The sequence below is a fragment of the Hyla sarda genome, chromosome 3, assembly GCF_029499605.1.
Source record: "Hyla sarda isolate aHylSar1 chromosome 3, aHylSar1.hap1, whole genome shotgun sequence".
Lineage (NCBI taxonomy): Eukaryota > Metazoa > Chordata > Amphibia > Anura > Hylidae > Hyla > Hyla sarda.
This window is the reverse complement of record NC_079191.1, coordinates 29,234,952-29,254,262: the sequence shown is the minus strand read 5'-3', so window position 1 is coordinate 29,254,262 and position 19,311 is coordinate 29,234,952. Positions and strand designations below refer to the sequence as shown.

The window sequence follows — 19,311 nt, the reverse complement described above, 5'->3', positions numbered from 1 at the left end:
ACTCATTCAGTGCTTGCCTGCTGCCCCTAGTGGACAGAGCGGAAACTGCAGCAAGAGACACACCAGAGCAGGAAGCCTAGGAAATAGAGAATATCTCTCAAAATTCCCCAAGGGTTTCCCAGGGTTTGGAATATTAGTCTCAAAATCCCATCTGAGCCTCAGATGGGATTTTGAGACTAATACTAGAAAATACAGAAGACACATGGCACAGAGAATGTCGCCCGACGCTGGTAAGAACCAAGACACTTGGCACGCTGATGGTTGCCAACCAGCTGTCACGATTCGGCTTACAGGTTGTGGATCCACTGTGTCAGCGAGGGATTGGCGTGGACCGTGCTGGTGGACCGGTTCTAAGAGGCTACTGGTGTTCACCAGAGCCCGCCGCAAAGCGGGATGGTCTTGCTGCGGCAGTAGCAACCAGGTCGTATCCACTAGCAACGGCTCAACCTCGCTGACTGCTGAGAAGGCGTGGGACAGAAGGACTAGGCAGAGGCAAGGTCAGACGTAGCAGAAGGTCGGGGCAGGCGGCAAGGTTCGTAGTCAATATGGATAGCAGGAGATCAGGTAACACAGGCTTGGACAACACTAAACGCTTTCACTGGCACAAGGCAACAAGATCCGGCTAGGGAGTGCAGGGGAAGTGAGTAGATATAGCCAGGGAGCAGGTGGAAGCTAATTAAGCTAATTGGACCAGGCACCAATCATAGAGAGCGGAGCCGCGCGCGCCAGCACATGACAGCCGGGGACCGGGACGGGTAAGTGACTTGGGATGCGATTCGCGAGCGGGCGCGTCCCGCTATGCGAATCGCATCCCAGCCGGCAATGTCAGTGCAGCGCTCCCGGTCAGCGGGTCTGACCGGGGCGCTGCAGGGAGAGAGACGCTGTGAGCGCTCCGGGGAGGAGCAGGGACCCGGAGCGCTCGGCGTAACACCAGCAGCGTTAGAATACAGAATATACAGTAAAATTGTTGTCTAACAATACAGAATATACATTGGACTATGTAATAAACAGTATAACATGGGGTCCTATAATACCCATGGTCCTTCCACATCAAAGTCTTTAGGAGTTAGGGAATAAGCAGAGCAAGACTTTGATGGACGGGATAACATGCACGTAAGGTCATCTCTCCTTTGATTTCTGTGATAGCGTAAATCGGCAAATCAAGGTCAGGAGACTCCGTTCAGTAAGTCAATCACACAAAGGTGGACCCATCCCTGTCAGGTGGTGATGGCATATTCAGAGGGTATACTATAAATGTATTTACGGGAAAACCCCTTTTTAGAAGAATTAAACCGGTATTCCAAACCCTAGAAATCTATCCACTATGCACAGGGTAGGGGGTAAATGTCTGATCACAGGAAGTCGGACCACTCGCAACCTTGAGAACAAGGACCCAATTCTCCCCACTGAGAGGTGGGTCGGTTCACTTTCTATTCATTGTCTATGGGAGCACTGGAGATGCCCAAATGCTGTGCTCGTGTATCTCCAGCACTCCTATAGATAACTGATGGAACAAGGGATTCTTTTTAGAGGTTAGAATATTTGTTTAAAGAGGTACTTCGCTGCTCAGCATTTGGAACAAACTGTTCCGAACACTGGAACCGGCGCCTGGGAGCTCATGACATCATAGCCCCGCCCTCTTGTGATGTCATGCCCTACCCCCTCAATGCAAGTCTATAGGAGGGGGCGTCACGCCCCCTCCCATAGATTTGCATTGAGGGGGCGGGACATGACATCGTGTGGGGGCGGGGCTATGACTTCACAAGCTCCCGACGCCAGCTCCAGCGTTCAGAACAGTTTGTTCCAAACGCTGAGCAGCGGAGTACCCCTTTAAAGAACAGCTCTATATGTATGTAACAATAATTTTCAGCATTTTCTACATGGAGGTTACAGTCTTGATGAGTAAGAAGTATTCTTTTTTCAGGGCACATATGTCATGCCCCTATTGACCTCTGTCCTTCGAGATGAGGCCCACTTTGAGAAACCAAATGAGTTCTACCCACAGCATTTCCTTGACTCCAAGGGGAATTTTGTGAAGAATGAAGCATTTTTGCCATTCTCAGCAGGTAATATATATAGCATAAAAATATATAGTGTTCTATTGCACGACATAAAATTCTTCCTAGAAGCTCCAGTGCAAAGTGCACATCTTTGTGGAGTAGAACTTGTCATCAGAACATTGTCTTCTGAGTCTTATCCTTAACCTTTTTAGGCGCCATTAACATCATGTTTTTGGGCAGACATTGGGCTATATGCTAGAAACCCGTTAAAAAGGAATGCCAGCATAATTCTCGACTTGTTCCCAGTGAACCCACTGATTTTAATGAAGCACTCATTTTTTTGCCTAGATCATGAAAACTCTCGATTTCTAGTCCTACAGTGCAATTTATTGTATTGAAGAGCATTTGTGACAGGCTGCCTCCCCCCCCCCCCCCCCCCCCCACACACACACACACACACACACACACACACACACACACACACACACACTCTTCAACCTATGTAGCAATGTTGGCAGCACTCATGTCTATTTTCTAAAGACAAACTCTGGATATGACGCTAAGCATGTGAACTCAACTTCTTTGGTCAACCATGGCGAACGCCTGGTTGGACTCTATCCTGTGAAACAGCTGTATGTTCTTGCCCACTGTGCTGCAGCTAGCCTAGGCCATCTTAATGTAGAGCAACAATACTTTTTTCGGATCCTCAGAGTTCTTAGCAATGAGGTGCTAGGTTGAACTTCCAGTGACCAATATTAGAGAGTGTAAGAGCGATAACACTAAATTTAAGATACCTGCCCCCCATTCACACCTGAGACCTTGTAACACTGAGTCACATGACACCAGGGTGGGAAAATGGCTAACTGGGCCCAATTTGGGCATTTCCACTCATTAAACAGTAGACAGTATAGACATTAATGGCTGTGTTGAGTTATTTTGAGGGAACACAACATTAAACACTGCTACAATATAAAGTAATGAGTGCACAGCCTGTATAATAGAGGGTCATTTCTTCAGTGTTGCCACATTAAAAGGTATGATTCAATATTTAGAAAAAAAAATGGGGGGGGGGGGGGGGGGTGCACTCACTTATGTGAGATACCATATATCCAAAATGCAGCTTATACCATACAAGCCACATCAGTTTAACCCCTTAACGACGCAGGATGTCCGCCATTAACCCCTCAGATGCCGTGATCAATACAGATCACGGCATCTGCAGCATCGCGGTCATTAAAATGGATGATCAGATCACCCGCAAAGCTGCCACGGTGATCCGATCATCCAGCACAGCAGACGGAGGTCCCCTCACCTGCCTCCGCTGCCTTCCCGGCGTCTTCTGCTCTTATCTGCCTTCCCGCAGACCAGAGCAGAAGATGACCGATAACCCTGATCAGTGCTACACTGAACAGTATTAGCAATCGAATGATTGCTATAAATATTCCCCTATGGGGACTATTAAAGTGTAAAAATAAAAGTAAAAAAAGTAAAAAGTAAAAAGAAAATTGAAAAACCCCCTCCCCAATAAAAACGTAAAATGTCCCATTTTCCCTATTTCGCCCCCAAAAAGTGTTAAAAAAATATTGTATATACATATTTGGTATTTCCTCATGCGTAAATATCTGAACTATTAAAATAAAATGTTAATAATACTGTACGGTGAATGGCGTGAAAGTAAAAAAAAAAAAAATAGCTGCTTTTTTATAACGTTTTATTCCAAAAAAAATTTATAATAATGGATTAAAAGTTTTATATAAGCAAATATGGTATCAATAAAAAGTAAAGATCACGGCGCAAAAAATGAGCCCTTATACCGCCGCTTATATGGAAAAATGAAAAAGTTATAGGTCTTCAAAATAGGAGGATTTTAAACGTACTAATTTGGTTAAAAAGTTTGTGATTTTTTTTTTAAGCGCAACAGTAATAGAAAAGTATGTTATCATGGGTATCATTTTAATCATATTGACCAAAAGAATAAAGAACACATGCAATGTTTACCGTGAATTGTATGGCGTGAAAACAAAACCTTCCAAAATTGGCAAAATTGCGGTTTTCTTTTTAATTTCACCACACAAATGGTATTTTTTTGGTTGCACCATATATTTTATGGTAAAGTGAGCGATGACATTACAACGGACAACTGGTCGCACAAAAAACAAGCCCTCATACTAGTCTGTGGATGGAAATATAAAAAAGCTATGATTTTTTGAAGGCGATGAGGAAAAAACGAAAACGTAAAAATAAAATTGTCTGCATCCTTAAGGCCCAAATGGGCTGAGTCCTTAAGGGGTTAAACAGGTGAACAAAAGGCATCACTGGGGGTGGGGGGGGGACTGACCACTGGTACTCCCAGCAATCTCCTGCACGGAGCCCCGGTTCGCCTCCTTATCCCCTATTTTTAGGATAGGGGGTACATTTTTCTATCCCGGAGTACCTCTTTAAGCTCAATTAGACTACTTCTGCAAACTAAAGTCAATAGGCCTGTCAGAAAAATGTAGTGTTGTACGTTGGCATCCCTTTGTGACAGGTTACATATATGCCCCAAAATATAATGGAAATGGGCCTTAGGTTGTAGGCATATACTGTAGAACCCATTTTCTCTAATTCAGTAATATCATGGGAGACTTCATCTTGAAAAACAAGTGATATTCCCACAGCAACCAATCACAGCTCAGCTAAGGAGCTATGGTAAAGTGAAAGCTGAGCTGTGATTGGTCGTTGTGCGAAAATCCTTCAATTTTTTTTCTCAGTTTCATAAATCTGGGCCAAGGTCTTCAGCAGCTGTGGTGTGTAACCACATTGTGACCCCATTTCAACAAATTGTGTACCCATAAATTAACTACAATGACCTCCAGGACCAGCCTCAATCTCTCCCATTGGACACCCTGTTTACAATATCAAACTCTATAACATCTACCCGAACACAAGCTACAATTCCCCACCAGTTTTAGCCACCAAAGCCAGCCTTGACCCATCAAATTGCAATTACCCTGGTTCTATCCTCCACTTCTACTAAAGTAGTCCCCTTGTAAAATCCATTTCATGTACTAGAGGTCGGGACAAGAGAAATAACTCCTGACAGCCAGTATCATAGCATTTATGACAGGATGTATGGACAGTAGTATAATAGTATACACAAAATAATAAATACAACTGAGAAGATTCAGAAGATCGCACTCACCACTGTAGCTCAAATCCTTTATTGGGGCATGTAAAGCAGGTACAGAAGATACAAATGCGGGGGCGCCTCCATGGGATGGTCTCCGTTTCGTGCACTAGGTGCACTTCGTCAAGCCAACAAGGTGAGTGTTGGCTTGAAAAAGTGAACCTAGTGCACGAAACGGAGACTGTCCCATGGAGGTGCCCCCCGCATCTGTATCTTCTGTACCTGCTTTACATGCCCCAATAAAGGATTTGAGCTACAGTGGTGAGTGCGATCTTCTGAATCTTCTCAGTTGTTGTATTTGCTAGTTACATGGATTGGATCTGCACCTCCACGCTCATTCATTAGTGCTCACTCCCACTCCTGCATGTATCCACCGAAGTTGCCTACTTTGAATGAAGGGAAGTGCCAGACTCTTGCCTCTTTTGTGACAAAATAATAAATGTTTTACACTTTTCTGCTGTTTACTATTGCTCTGTTCTTCAGGTAAGAGAAGTTGTGCCGGGGAGAATTTGGCTAAGATGGAGCTGTTCCTCTTCTTCACAAAATTGCTGCAGAACTTCACGTTTAAGGCTCCTGCTGGTGCTGAATTTGACCTAACCCCAGCTCTTGGGTTCACAACACCACCTATGCCCCATTTGATTTGTGCCATACCTCGTGCCTAAGAACACGTCTACAACGAATCAGTAAAATTCTATTGTAGCAGTTTTTTTGTAGGGAATGTTTATACCGTTCAAAGATTTCCTTTGGCCATAGCGGGACTTAATATGTCACCTCAACTGGAGATCCAAGGATCGACACCGCTGTTGTAGATTACAACTGTTAGTGATCTTACATTTTGTTTTAGACATTATAGTACATTCTAGGCTGTTTTTAATTATATAAATTAAAGTAAGATCCTGGAGCTTATCTTCATCTAGTTTTTCTCAATAAGGTTGCAATGATGATTTATGACCTGGCTCAAATGCAGGGGTGTACACAAGGGGAAGAAGGTCTTATGGTAAAGGTCCTATTGCATCCTTAGAACTTCAGTACAGTGAAATACTATGCAAGTGCAGTGAGCCATCAACTCCTGGCCCAGTCATACTCACTTGTAGACTGTAGGCATTTAAGGTGCCATAAACTTGGTATATGCAATGGAGGGATGAATGCCTGACGAAGATCCTGGTCCAGGATTGAAACGCGTTGCCTTACTAATAATATTTACCATTTACACATTTAGGGAGAAGCCCCTTTAGCCAGGGAACCATTTTCCATTTTTTTCATCCCTCCATTGCATATACCGGATTTACTGCTGTTCGTCTGGAATCACCATGAGGCGGCTAGCCTATCTTCACTGTCCACACGCAACTGTAGGTGTTGTGCTCTAAGTGCAACACCTAAGGGTAAGGAGCCCAGCTTTAGTCTACCGTAACAGTATTCCATACTGGTCCTCACAAGGGGCGCATCCTGGTGTCCTTTTTTTTTTTTTTCTCTATAAACTTGGTATAGACTGAGGTGATGCACTAACATCATAAGGTCTACCTAAATCTTGCCACTGAGAGCACAAGCCACAGGGCCAGATGAGGCATGTAACCTGAGCTGGCCCATTCAGCAAATTGCTGTTGTGTGTGGAAGATAATAGATGCCCTTAAAATGACATTGTATTACCGCCTACCTCCATGTTACAACAGCAACAATGCATAACACATTACAGCCTATTGACATAGAGTTAGGATGCCTGATAAAATGACAGGAGTCCCTGCTCCTCTGCTCACAGGGGAGTATAAAAATACTTATTCCCCGATCCTGTCTGTGGACATGATATTCCCCTGCAGTGATCTAGTGACCATAAGTGCTGTGGAGCAAAATGCAGGTTCAGGCCTGGCCACAGACAAAAGTGATGAGTATCAATCCACTTTATATGAGCTAGTCGATCCTATATAACCTAAAATCAGTCAAAACTTTGCTAAAAAAAAACATTAGCCTCAGTGCAGAAAGGAAGAAGGATCACATGACCTTAAGGAATCCAATATTGCCTTTTAAACAGCTTTCCCAGACAATCAGGAGGCAGTATAGGAGTAATGTCAAGGCCACCATAATAGCCTATAAACATAGCTTCAGCAGCCATTTTAGCAATAGCAGATGTTAGATGAAGATCTCTGTGAGTGACAGTGTGCAGTGCCCAACACAGATAGGAGTAGGACCACACACATAATAATTGTAGTATAATGATCTGAATCCATTGTATCAGTGCAATTTTTTTTTTTTTTTTTTTTTTAATTGGAAGCTACGCGTGGCTTTAAAAAAAAAATTACACTAAGTTGTGAAAATGCTGCATAAAGGGTTTGGAGTTACTGTTGTTCATTTTCTAGGACATCCATCCTGTTGCTACATCCCAAAATGGGAATAATTTTTCTCAGCTTGTAAAAAGCCATTGCTTCTTCCCTTTCTATGCATTCTTTGTTCATATAAACATCTGCAGGCATCCGAACATTCATTTTAAAAAAAGCATTAAAAAAATCAGCAGCATGTTTTTATTCAACCTGTTAGTTACCAGTTTAGGGTGGTTTCACATGATGGCACCACATGAGCCATTGGACTTCTGAGGCCCCAGAGCTCAGCTTACTTTCTCTCTTACCTGGCGTAAAGGTGCAATCCGAGGCTCCGGACTCAGTCATGTGATAGTGACAATAGGAGGAGCAGCGGCCACAGAACGAGAGGCTGTAGTCCGAAGCACGGACACACACAGGAGAAGGAGATGGCAAGCAAGGGAAGATATGAATACTGGGACTTGCTGTTCACTAAGTAGGGGGATAGGGTGTCCCCTCCTGGAAATTGCAATTGGGGAATTGACATGTGCTGATCAATGCCCAGAGTCTGCATGGATGGAAGAAGGCACAGTGGCCTTCGGTGGAGTGTTTCAAGCTTGGATGGGGCTATGAAGGCAAGGCAAATTCCATGTGGAAATTAATAACTTGTTAGTTACCGCCCATAGTCAAACATGTTGTCGGAAAGCATCTTATCCCCTATCCAAAGAATAGGGGATAAGATGTCTAATTGCGATCTCCACTGCAGCACCCCAGTCATCTGGTGCATGGAGCGAACTCCACTCCGTGCCGGATGACTGGCAACCACAGATGCCACACCCTCTCCTTTCAGGTCTATGGTAGGTGGCGTGACGTCACGAACATGGAAGCTCCAAGCTTTGAATAGGGAGTAAGATGTTTTTTGCTGGAGTACCCCTTTAAAGACAACTCAGAAGTCCATAGATATCCCACTAGGTGACCTAACAGTGTTATATAGGGCATTTAAGGCTTGTCATGCACATGTTTGGTAAAGTAAAGGTTAGGACAGAACTAGTTTGGTCAAAATCAGATTTTTTTGCAAAAGTTAGGAAAACCAGCAAAACTTAGGGCTGAGCAAGCAGACGTACAGCGTATAGCTTGCTTCACAGTCTTTGACGGGAGTCCCTGTTTTTTATACTAGATTTAAGAATGAGAATTTTTTTGTAAAATTTTTATTAAAATTCACAGCAAATCCAATTATCACTACTCACAAATAATTGGGGGATATGACTAGGTAAAAAGGGGTACTCTTTTTCTAAATCAACTAGTACAAGAAATTTAAACAGATTTTTAAATGACTTCTATTAAAAAATCTTTACCCTTCCAGTACTTTTTAGCAGCTGTATGCTACAGAGGAAATTATTTTCTTTTTAAATTTATTTTTTGTCTTGTCCACAGTGCTCTCTGCTGACACCTCTGTCCATGTCAGGAACTGTCCAGAGCAGCATGGGCTTGCAATGGGGATTTTCTCCTGCTCTGGACAGTTCCTGATACAGGCATCAGGTATCAGCAGAGAGCACTGTAGACTAGACAAAAAAGAAATTCAAAAAATAAATGATTTTCTTCTGTAGCATTCAGCTGCTAAAAAGTACTGGAAGGGTAAAGATTTTTTAATAGAGGTCATTTACAAATTTGTTCAACTTTCTGGCACCAGTTGATGAAAAAAAGTTGTCCACCGGAGTACCCCTTTTAAGCTGAGCATTTTTCCCTGCAATGCACTGTATGTAGGCCTTGGTGATAACTATGTTCACATGGTGTATTTTAGGATAATTTTAACCCCTACAGGACCCATAATGTACCGGTACGTCATGAGTCCGCTCCCGTTCTATAACACGGGGGCCACGGCTATTAACCCTTTTAGATGCAGCATTCAAAGTTGAACGCTGCGTCTAAAGTGAAAGTAAATCATTGCCGGTTAGCTCAGGGGGCTGTTCGGGATGTCTGCGGCTATATCGCGGCATCCCGAACAGCTGTGACACAGCAGGAGGGTCCCTTACCTTGCCTCCTGGTGTCCAATCGCCGAATGACTGCTCAGTGCCTGAGATCCAAGCATGAGCAGTCGAGAGGCAGAATAATCGATCAGTGGTTTCCTATGGGAAACCACTGATCAATGTAAAAGATCAGTGTGTGCAGTGTTATAGTCCCCTATGGGAGCTATAACATTGCAAAATAAAAGTGAAAAAAAAGTGAACGATCATTTAACCCCTTCCCTAATAAAAGTTTGAATCAAAAACGTGCAAATAAAAATAAACATGTGGTATCACAGCGTGCGGAAATGTCCAAATTATAAAGATATATCGTTATTTAAACCGCACGGTCAATGGCGTATGCGGAAAAAAATTCCAAAGTCCAAAATAGTGTATTTTTGGTCACTTTTCATATCATGAAAAAATGAATAAAATTTCAGATCATGGCCCAAAAAATAAGCCTAATACCGCCCTGTTTGCGGAAAAATAAAAAAGTTATAGGGGTCAGAACATGACAATTTTAAACGTATAAACTTCCATGCATGTAGTTAGGATTTTTTCCAGAAGTAGTGGTAGGGTATAATTTTAATCGTATGGACCTACAGAATAAAGCGAATGTGTCATTTTTGCCGAAAAATGTACTGTGTAGAAACGGAAGCCCCCAAAATTTACAAAATGGCGTTTTTTTTTTTTTTCAATTTTGTCTCACAATGATTTTTCTTTTCTGTTTTGCTGTAGATTTTTGGGTAAGCAGACTGATGTCATTACAAAGTAGAATTGGTGGCGCAAAAAATAAGCCATCATATGGATTTTTAGGTGAAACATTTTAAGAGTTATGATTTTTTTAAGATAAGGAGGAAAAAAACGAAAATGCAAAAACGGAAAAACCCCGGGTCCTTAAGGGGTTAAAGCCCCAAAACAGCTTGAAGCTACGTTTTTCAAAAGGATTTTTTTGGACTTTATTTTAAAGACATTTTTTAGCTTTTTATGTTGCTTTCCAATTTAAAAATGGCCATTTTGTGCTCAATTTGTGAGCACACTTCATACACCCCGACATCTTGTGTCATCTTATGGCTAATGTAATTCATTAGGAACAAAAAAGTTTTTGGGGATATTTTTTGAGGCATAAAACAGAGGTTTGTTCAAAAAGCTTTATATAAACATAGGACAAGGCAACTACAACAGGTAGATGCATGAAATGCCCTTCATATATTGTGTGAATAGTTTTTCGGTAAAATCTTTTATGGCGATGAGCTCCTTATCTCAGCTCAGTAGTTTCTAAGCTTCAGAACAATTGAGGGATTATGGGATTTTATCCTGTACTATAGGCACTAATGTGATGCAATCCACAGCCAGTTCTTCTACTTCAGTCATCATGAATTTAAGTAGTAATGCCGTCACAGCAACAATGGAGAAATTTAGGCTTAGTGTTACCCTTATTCTTTGCTGTCTTACACAACAAGGTGTTATGGCTTTACTTAAAGAAGGAGACTAATATAGTCTTATATTGTTTGTTTTGCTTCTGCACCTTCCCATTGCTTTTATTTTGTTAGGAATTGCTGGCCAACTTTGTTTTTTACATAGTCTAATAATGAGGGATATTTGAGATTTTGTAGACCACAGTATAGATAGCAAAGCTGAATTTGCCAGTTAAAAGGGTTGGGCAGCGAAAAGTAAGTTTTCCCCTATCCACAGGATAGAAAATAAGTGTCTTATTGGGGAGGTCCGACCACTGGGACCCCCACAATCTCCTGCCCGACACCCGGCTCTCCTCATGCATGGAGCACCCACCGCTATGTGCACGAAGCATTTGTCAACACGCACCCTTCATGGATAGGCTACAGCACTCCTGTATCTCCAACTCTCCTTTAGAGATGCATGGAGGGTGCGTGTTGTCCCGGGGTCCCAGCAGACAACCTTTCAGGGACCTCACACTTGAGAAAGGTGGCGTGAAGTCACCAAAATGTTGTCTGCAGCATCATGGAATAAACCACACATTTTTCCACGTATATTGGTGTGCTGCATCTATTTGTTCTATTGTGAAGAACTGGAGACCGAGGTTCTCGTGTGCCTGCACCCATCGCTACCGGCTATCATTACTGGAGGGGCTGCTTCTATTTGGACTGCTTCTAAAGAGCTCTTGTTTTTCTTATCCTGTGTTTTAAAATATTTTTTTTCATACATGATGGGTAAAAGAGCAGGGGGGGGGCACTGGGGGCAGACTGGGTGGTGAGCTACTGAAGGGGGGCCTAGGCCTTGAGTCATGTAAGGGGCCCCAACATTTCTGATGGCAGCCTTGATTGTAGTTATATAGTTACAAAGTTCATCAGGTTCAACCTATATCCCTATTGTGCCCCTACTGTGTTGGTCAACAGAAAGAAAAAACCCTTATGAGGCTAGGTTTCCACTTGTTTTTTTTGTTTTACAAAAACGCCAATAAAAACGCCCATTCTGCCGCATGGCGTTTTTTGTGTGAAAAAATGCTGCGGCCAGATGTTAGCTGCAAGTCAATTGGGAACTGCAAAATGCCATATCCACTTGGCATTTTTCAGTTTGGCGTTTTTTTTTTTACCCGTTTAACGTTTTTGGGCTCCTTGGCAGTTTTTAAAAAACGTCCTCTTGTCGAGACTTTGGCGTTTTTTCGGGAAAATCTTGGCGTTTTCCTCCCATAGAAGTCTATGGAAGTGAAAAAACCCCAAGAAAAATGCCATGTGGGTTTTAACTTTTTTCTAACATTTTTTCAGGTGGTTTTTATTCTCTTTTGGACTTTAGCGATCCAAAAAAGTGATGGAAATTCCTTTTTTATTAGCATTTCTATAGGTACCATTAAAAAAATATAAGATACAGTAGTGATGGAAAAAATTGTATATAACGAAATGTATCTTTTTTATAACAAAATTTTTATAAATTTTTAAACCGACATCAATTTATGTGGGCGGGTAGGGCACTAAAAATGTAGCCGACAATAATAAAAATGTGTGTGTGCGTTTTTTTTACTTAAAAAAAAAAAAAATTGTATGTAGTACTTCTACTCCCAGCATGGAACACACTGTTCCATGATGGGAGTAGTAGTTACCTGTACTAATTGACAGATCGCCCCGGGTCCATTGCGATCCTCCTGTATAATTTAAAGATGCGGCGGCCACTCTTCTATGGTCCCCTGCACTGATGTATATATACACCTATTCACATTTCCCACAGAGAGCTGTGATTGGCAAGATGTTCCAGCCAATCACAACTCTGCGGGAAATATGAATAGTTGTATATATACGTTGTATATATAGTGCAGGGGACCATAGAAAAGCGGACGATCCCATTGGGTGTCAGAAGTGACACTCGCTGCGATTTGTCTATTAATGCAGGTACTACAGCTCCCAGCATTGAGCAGAGTGTGCTGCATGTTGGGAGCAGTAGTACCTGCAGTAAGGGACAGATCACAGCGGATGTCACTTCTCCTGACACCCGCTGCAATCCACCTGAAGTGACTGTCGGGATCAGCTGTTCTCAAGGCTACAGAGCCGGGAGATTAGCTGATGCTGAGCAGTGCATATACATTGTATATCTACTGCCCAGCAAGAACTTACAGTGAGCCTGCAATGTGTATACAGTATAAACATTGCTGTCTCACTTACTGCTTGGTTGGTATTTGGCTGATACTGAAAATAGGGGAACCCTATGCGTTTTTTTTTTTATTTATGAAAAAATATGCATAGGGTTCCCTGTATATTCAGTATCAGCCAGATACCAACAAAGCAGCAACAGCCTGAGGTTACCAGGGTGGGTGAGGACCATTGTTACTGGCCCTCCCTAGCCTAAATAACGCCAGCCGGTTACCGCCTAGATCCAGGAGCGCCATTTTTGACACTCTGGGCCTGTTGGTACTGGCTCTTCCCATCACCCCTGTGGCGGTGGGTACTGGGGTAATATTTTGGGGTTAGCGCCAGCTGTTTTTGGGGCTAATGCTGAGCCCCGGCTTAGTAATGGATTCCATCTATTAGACAGCCTCCATTACTAAGCCTGAATATTCAATTTAAAAAAAAAACACAACACATTGGGAAAATTATTTTATTTTAAAATACACTCCCCCACAGCCCTCGTTAACCATTCTATTAAAATAAAAAAAATCAAGTTCATCCGTCGTAATCCATCAAATCCATCGTAATCCTCTGCATACACGGATCTGAAACGAGAAGAAAAAAAACATTAAAAAAAATGGGTAAGGATATTTTTGGCGCTCTCTGCAGGGGAGAGCGCCCATAATTCACTGTCTACCTAAACAGGGAGCTTCCAATTGGTTCAAAACTACTCCCAGCATGCCCAGACAGCCTTTGGCTGTCTGGGCATGCTGGAAGATGTGGTTTTGCAACAGCTGGAGTCTCTCCGTGGCAGAAGGGTCTGTTCCCATTATCCAAAAAGGACAATGTGAACAGAGCTTCAGAATTACTAGCTTGGATCCTGTATATAGCTCCGCCCCCTAATGATGTCATCACTAGGGGCGGGGCTACATGCACCCGGCAGTGACAGAGACGAGGGAGGTAAGTGAACCTTCTGTTCTGTATACACTATATACAGCTATCTATAGATAGCTGTATATTCTGTATACCGCCCAAAGGTGCTATAGGAGCAGGGAGTCCTGTCAGTCTGGTCACAGGATTTCCAGCTCCTGTACAGTATACTTGGGTATACTATGTACCCCTGTATACTATACTGCCGGAAGAGGTGAGTAGTGATGCTGTACATCACTCCTCATCTCCTTACACTCTGTGGAACGAGCGCTCAGCATCTGGCCCACAGAGTGGTACCTGAAGACAGTGAAAAAACTGTCACAGGGTACAAATTTGGCTGTTTCCACACACCAGGGAAAATGCCAGAAAAACTGCCAAAACTCAGGAAAACCCTGTGGCAGTTTCTCTGCTGTTTTAGCTGGCATTTTTTAGGTGTACAAAAAAAAAAAAACAAGTGGAAACCTAGCCTGAGGCTGATGTCAATTGCCCTATACCAGGGGAAAAATTATTTCCCGATTTCAAATATGGCATCAAAATAAATCCATGAATCAACGTTCTGTCCCTATAAATCTAGTATCCATAACCTGTAATGTTATTATTCTCCAAAAATGCGTCCAGACTCCTCCTGATCTCTTTTATTGAGTTCACCATAGCCACCTCCTCTGGAAGGGAGTTCCACAGTCTCACTGTTTGCAGATGCAGTAACTACAACCTGGTCCAAATGAGAAAGCCGGATAATAAGGGGTTAATGGTCCAGACCTGACCAGAGGAGCCAGAGCAGTGCGGGAGCTGGTATGGATGAGTATTAGGCTGGGTCCACACTACGTTTTGTCCCATACGGGAGCGCATACGGCAGGAGGGAGCTAAAACCTCGCGCTCCCGTATGTGACCGTATGCGCTCCCGTATGCCATTCACTTCAATGAGCCGACCGGAGTGAAACGTTCGGTCCGGTCGGCTCATTTTTGCGCCGTATGCGCTTTTACAACCGGACCTAAAACTGTGGTCAACGACGGTTTTAGGTCCGGTTGTAAAAGCGCATACGGCGCAAAAATGAGCCGACCGGACCGAACGTTTCACTCCGGTCGGCTCATTGAAGTGAATGGCATACGGGAGCGCATACGGTCACATACGGGAGCGCGAGGTTTTAGCTCCCCCCTGCCGTATGCGCTCCCGTATGGGACAAAACGTAGTGTGGACCCAGCCTTACCAGGAGGCAGGGTATTTAGACAGGCAGAATATATCTGTGTATATCTGTGTCACTACAGTTGCACAACTACATGTCCTGCTGTTGGGTAGTGATGAGCAGCAGGGGCCATATTCGAATTTGCAATATTTCGCAAATAAATTGATTATTTGTCCTATGTTCACGAAATTCGCATATTCGCTACGTTCATTCACTTTATTTTTTCCCTGTGAAAATTTGCATGTGAAAAAAAAAAACAGGCCCATGTCATAGATCCATGTGATAGACACCTATTCACATGGAAAATTCGCATAAAAATTTGCATGTGAAAAAAATAAAACACGAATATTCGTCATTACAAATATATAGCACTATATTCTAAATATTAGCAAAATTGCAAAGTGCCGATATTTGCGATTACGAATACTCGTACTTAACACTACTGTTGGGTATGATGGGAGTTTTGCAACATCTGAGATATTGATTGGGAGAGCAATGATTTAGGGGCACAGTTTTTAGTGGCATGTTGGCACAGTTTAGTAGGGGCATATTTGTGCAAATTGTTAGGGACATGATGACTCATTTCATTAGAGCATGGTGGCACAGATTATTAGGGCACAGTTCATAGAGGCATGATGGCACAGATCCTTATGGGACAGTGGTACAGATTAGGGCACATTGGCACAGTTCATAGAGGCATGATGGCACAGATAATTAGGGCACGTTGGCACAGATCACTGTACACTCAGGACAAACAGGGCTCTGTACACTGAGGACATGCAGGGCTCCGTACACTGAGGACAAGCAGGGCTCCGTACACTGAGGAAATGCAGGGCTCCGTACACTGAGGACAAGCAGGGCTCTGTATACTGAGGAAAAGCAGGGCTCTGTACACTGAGGACAAGCAGGACTCTGTACACTGAGGACAAGCAGGGCTCTGTACACTGAGGACAAGCAGGGCTCTGTACACCGAGGACAAGCAGGGCTCTGTACACCGAGGACAAGCAGGGCTCTGTACACCGAGGACAAGCAGGGCTCTGTACATCGAGGACAAGTGTGGTAGCCCTTGGGGGGTGTATGGTAGTGGTGGTATGGTAACGGTATATGAGGGGTTGATTTTTAACCCTAGAGTTCGTGACGCCAGGCTGAGGGCTATTATGCTGAATAAGTGTTCCGGCCTATCGGCGCCCTACCCAGGAACGATAGGTGCATGAAATGACTGAAGGCCCACAAAGAGATTAAACTTGAACTTGAACAACTTTACTGAAGTACTTTCAATATCCACAGCACAGTAATAGTCTCATACAAACAGTACTTTGGTTGCTTAGTGACTGGCAGTTGTTGCGGACCTTGAATTAGTAAACAGTCTTTGAATTTAGGGAGAGATTTTGCAGATCCGTCCGGATTTAGGGGAGTTATTAGATCCGGTGAGGCTGCAGAGTGTTTGGGAATAGCTACACTCTAGATTTGGATTGATCCAGCCGTTGCCGCAAGGCTCGGGCCTAACTCACTTCGACAGCTGCGTACAGATGCTTCTCCTTTGGTGGCGCAGGAACAAGAGAGATGCTGCTTGACTGGCAGCCAGGAACAAGAGAGATGCTCACCGTTTGGTGGCGCAGGAACAAGAGAGATCAAAAAGATGGCCGCCGCTCCCTTATATGGGTAGGGGGCGGGGCAAATCTGGTTGGTCCGAACATCTGCCATTCACCATTACATGGTGTAATGGGATTGATGATGTAGCAGGGCCTTCGAAGGTCCTGAAGCCAAATACCATAGAGTTCATCCAGTCACATGACCCGCAGGTCCTGCAACGCTTATAGAAACAGGTAATTAACTCTTTCTTTACACATATTTAACTCTATTTACAAAAAACCTTATAGGATTCCATCCTATCTGAGCTGTAATAGAGGCGACTAGGGGCAGACTATACCACAGGGCTCCCTACGTCCTAGGGACTCTGGCTATGGGGACCCAACAACATACAGGTACCGGATTAGATACGGGACCGGGACACCACAAACCCCCTTACTTAAGATAAGTCGGCCTCGACGTCTGTCCCCTGAGACAGAGGGACTGGGACTAAAACAGGATGCTATAGAACAGGATGAACTATACTTTTGTTATACATCCTAAGTAGACTAAACACATTTACATTTTCTGGATACTTTTCCTAGTATCTGGACTAGACAATTTGAAATCTATATAGACATATAATGCTATCTAGACATTTAATACTATCTAGACATTTAAAGAAGCTATCTATACATTTAGTTTCTAGCTTCCCATACAATTCTATCAAACTTATGATACATTTGAAGCTTACTAGACAATTAGGCTTCACTAGACAATTGGATAGTTGCCTAAGACATTTTTTATTAGCTCTCTATACAAATTCTATGAGGCTAAACTGAACATTAGTATAACTCTCTATACATGAGGCTATCTAAATGTTAGTACAGCTCTCTATACAGTTAGCTTCAAGCTGACTAGACATTTGTATTATCTCACACATTCTATTCGCCAACAATAGGTTTACCTGTTAGTTAGTACACAAAAGGTATACTGGCTAGCCCTAAGCTAGGTCACAGTAAGGGTGGCTGCTAGGGTCTATCGACTACACGCTACTTATCCCTAGGGCACTTTCAAAACAACCTAACTAGGTTATTCCTGGAATTACCTGTTTTATTTCTGTATTTGCTAGAATATCTCACACACGCAATGAATAAAGAAAAGAAGTGTGTACCTAACAGTGGCAGGAATTGGGTATTAATATGCTACAATTCCCTAAAGTGTTTTTTTTTTTCTTAAGTGAGATATTTATTTTATATGTACTAGAGAAATTTTGAAGTAGTACTTCTAAGTGAGAAAGTTTGAGTACTGAAAGCTGATAGGTAGAGCATTGAAGTGGGTCATTGAAGGTACTATGTGTGCAGGCACTAAATGTGAGTCCTGGTACCTGATAGGTAGTTTGCCTTGTGTAGACCTTTGAGACCTACTAAATTTTGTTGAGACACGTGCTAGCGATTGGTGACAGCAATAATACTACCCACGGAGGAGCTGGGGTGTCACCTAGTAAGTAATTACTACAACACCTTTAGCAATTTTGTTTTTATGTGCATTTGTATGTACAGAAAATAGTTACCATTTTAGTGTGGAGTGTACACGTGCAGAACGTCGATATTTTCTGTGTACAGTCCTGACTTTTTTTTATGTACATAGACATTTGACTATTTTCTTATGTACAGACTTTTACCTATTTTTATGTACACAGACTTGAGAACACTTTCTGTGTACAGAACCATATACATATTTACTATATATTTACCAACACTCCAACATATTTCAGGTGCATTCACCCGATAAGTACAACATTTATCATAAAAGTTCTTATGACGCGGCTGGTATATAAATGAAGCAGGCGTTTAAGGATCAGCAGTCCACCTACACTAGGAGTCCATAAAAAATTATACAATTTGGAGTGTAAGGATCAGCAGTCCACCTACACTAGGAGTTCATGGGAAGGGAAAGGTAAACACGGCCTTACCACAAATCAGCCGGGTACAGTCCTTAATGAATCTCCTACAGGCTAGGAGTCTCTTGACTTAATAGTCAGGCACAAGCTTAGTGGTTACGTTGCTGAACTTTGAACTGGAACAAACTTAGCACAGTCCTGCTAGGCACAATTCTTGAACTTGGTTGCTGTAAGACAAAATGGTTAGACAGAAAAACAATATGACATTACTTTAGAGTCTCTCTAGAGAATATTCTTCTTTATTCTTCTAGTGCCTCTCTGGGTTTCTCTGTATCTGCCAACATCAGGGAAAGGTGAAGAATTGACATAACTTTGCCACACCACATTGGTGAGGATGGAGTTGTGGAAGGCAGCTTGAGAAGGGGTTATAGGCTTACTAGCCTGGATCACAGTGGGACAAGATTGTTTGAGCACCATCTGCAGATTAGGAGCAACCCATGATCCTTTCATTGGTACCTTAGGAATTGGCAAACTCTCACTGCTCCGTGAGGGCCTTGGTACATCTGTGGGTACTCCAGGGTTAGACAAACTCTCACTGCTCCGAGAGGGTCTAGGTACCGACTTGGGTGGCCGCAACTTTGGCCTGTTTTCTTCACCCTGTGTAGAACTTGACTCTCGACGGTATGAAGAAGA

At 42.9% G+C, this 19,311-nt stretch overlaps 2 protein-coding genes across 4 annotated transcripts in view; both read left to right on the top strand.

Moving 5' to 3' along the window:
• LOC130361234 (cytochrome P450 2K6-like) overlaps positions 1-6,062 on the top strand; it is a 73,377-nt gene extending 67,315 nt beyond the window's left edge. For all 3 annotated transcript variants that reach the window (XM_056563989.1, XM_056563987.1, XM_056563988.1), the window contains exons 9-10: positions 1,925-2,066; positions 5,650-6,062. In XM_056563989.1, coding sequence (XP_056419964.1) covers positions 1,925-2,066; positions 5,650-5,828 — 321 coding nt within the window. In that variant the 3' untranslated portion in view covers positions 5,829-6,062. The remainder of the gene's footprint in view (positions 1-1,924; positions 2,067-5,649) is intronic.
• Positions 6,063-6,520: 458 nt separating this feature from the next.
• The window catches only part of LOC130361235 (cytochrome P450 2K6-like), an 84,678-nt gene continuing 71,887 nt past the window's right edge, over positions 6,521-19,311 (top strand). Inside the window, exon 1 of the mRNA XM_056563991.1 lies at positions 6,521-6,548. The gene's annotated coding sequence lies outside the window, so the exon portion shown is untranslated. The remainder of the gene's footprint in view (positions 6,549-19,311) is intronic.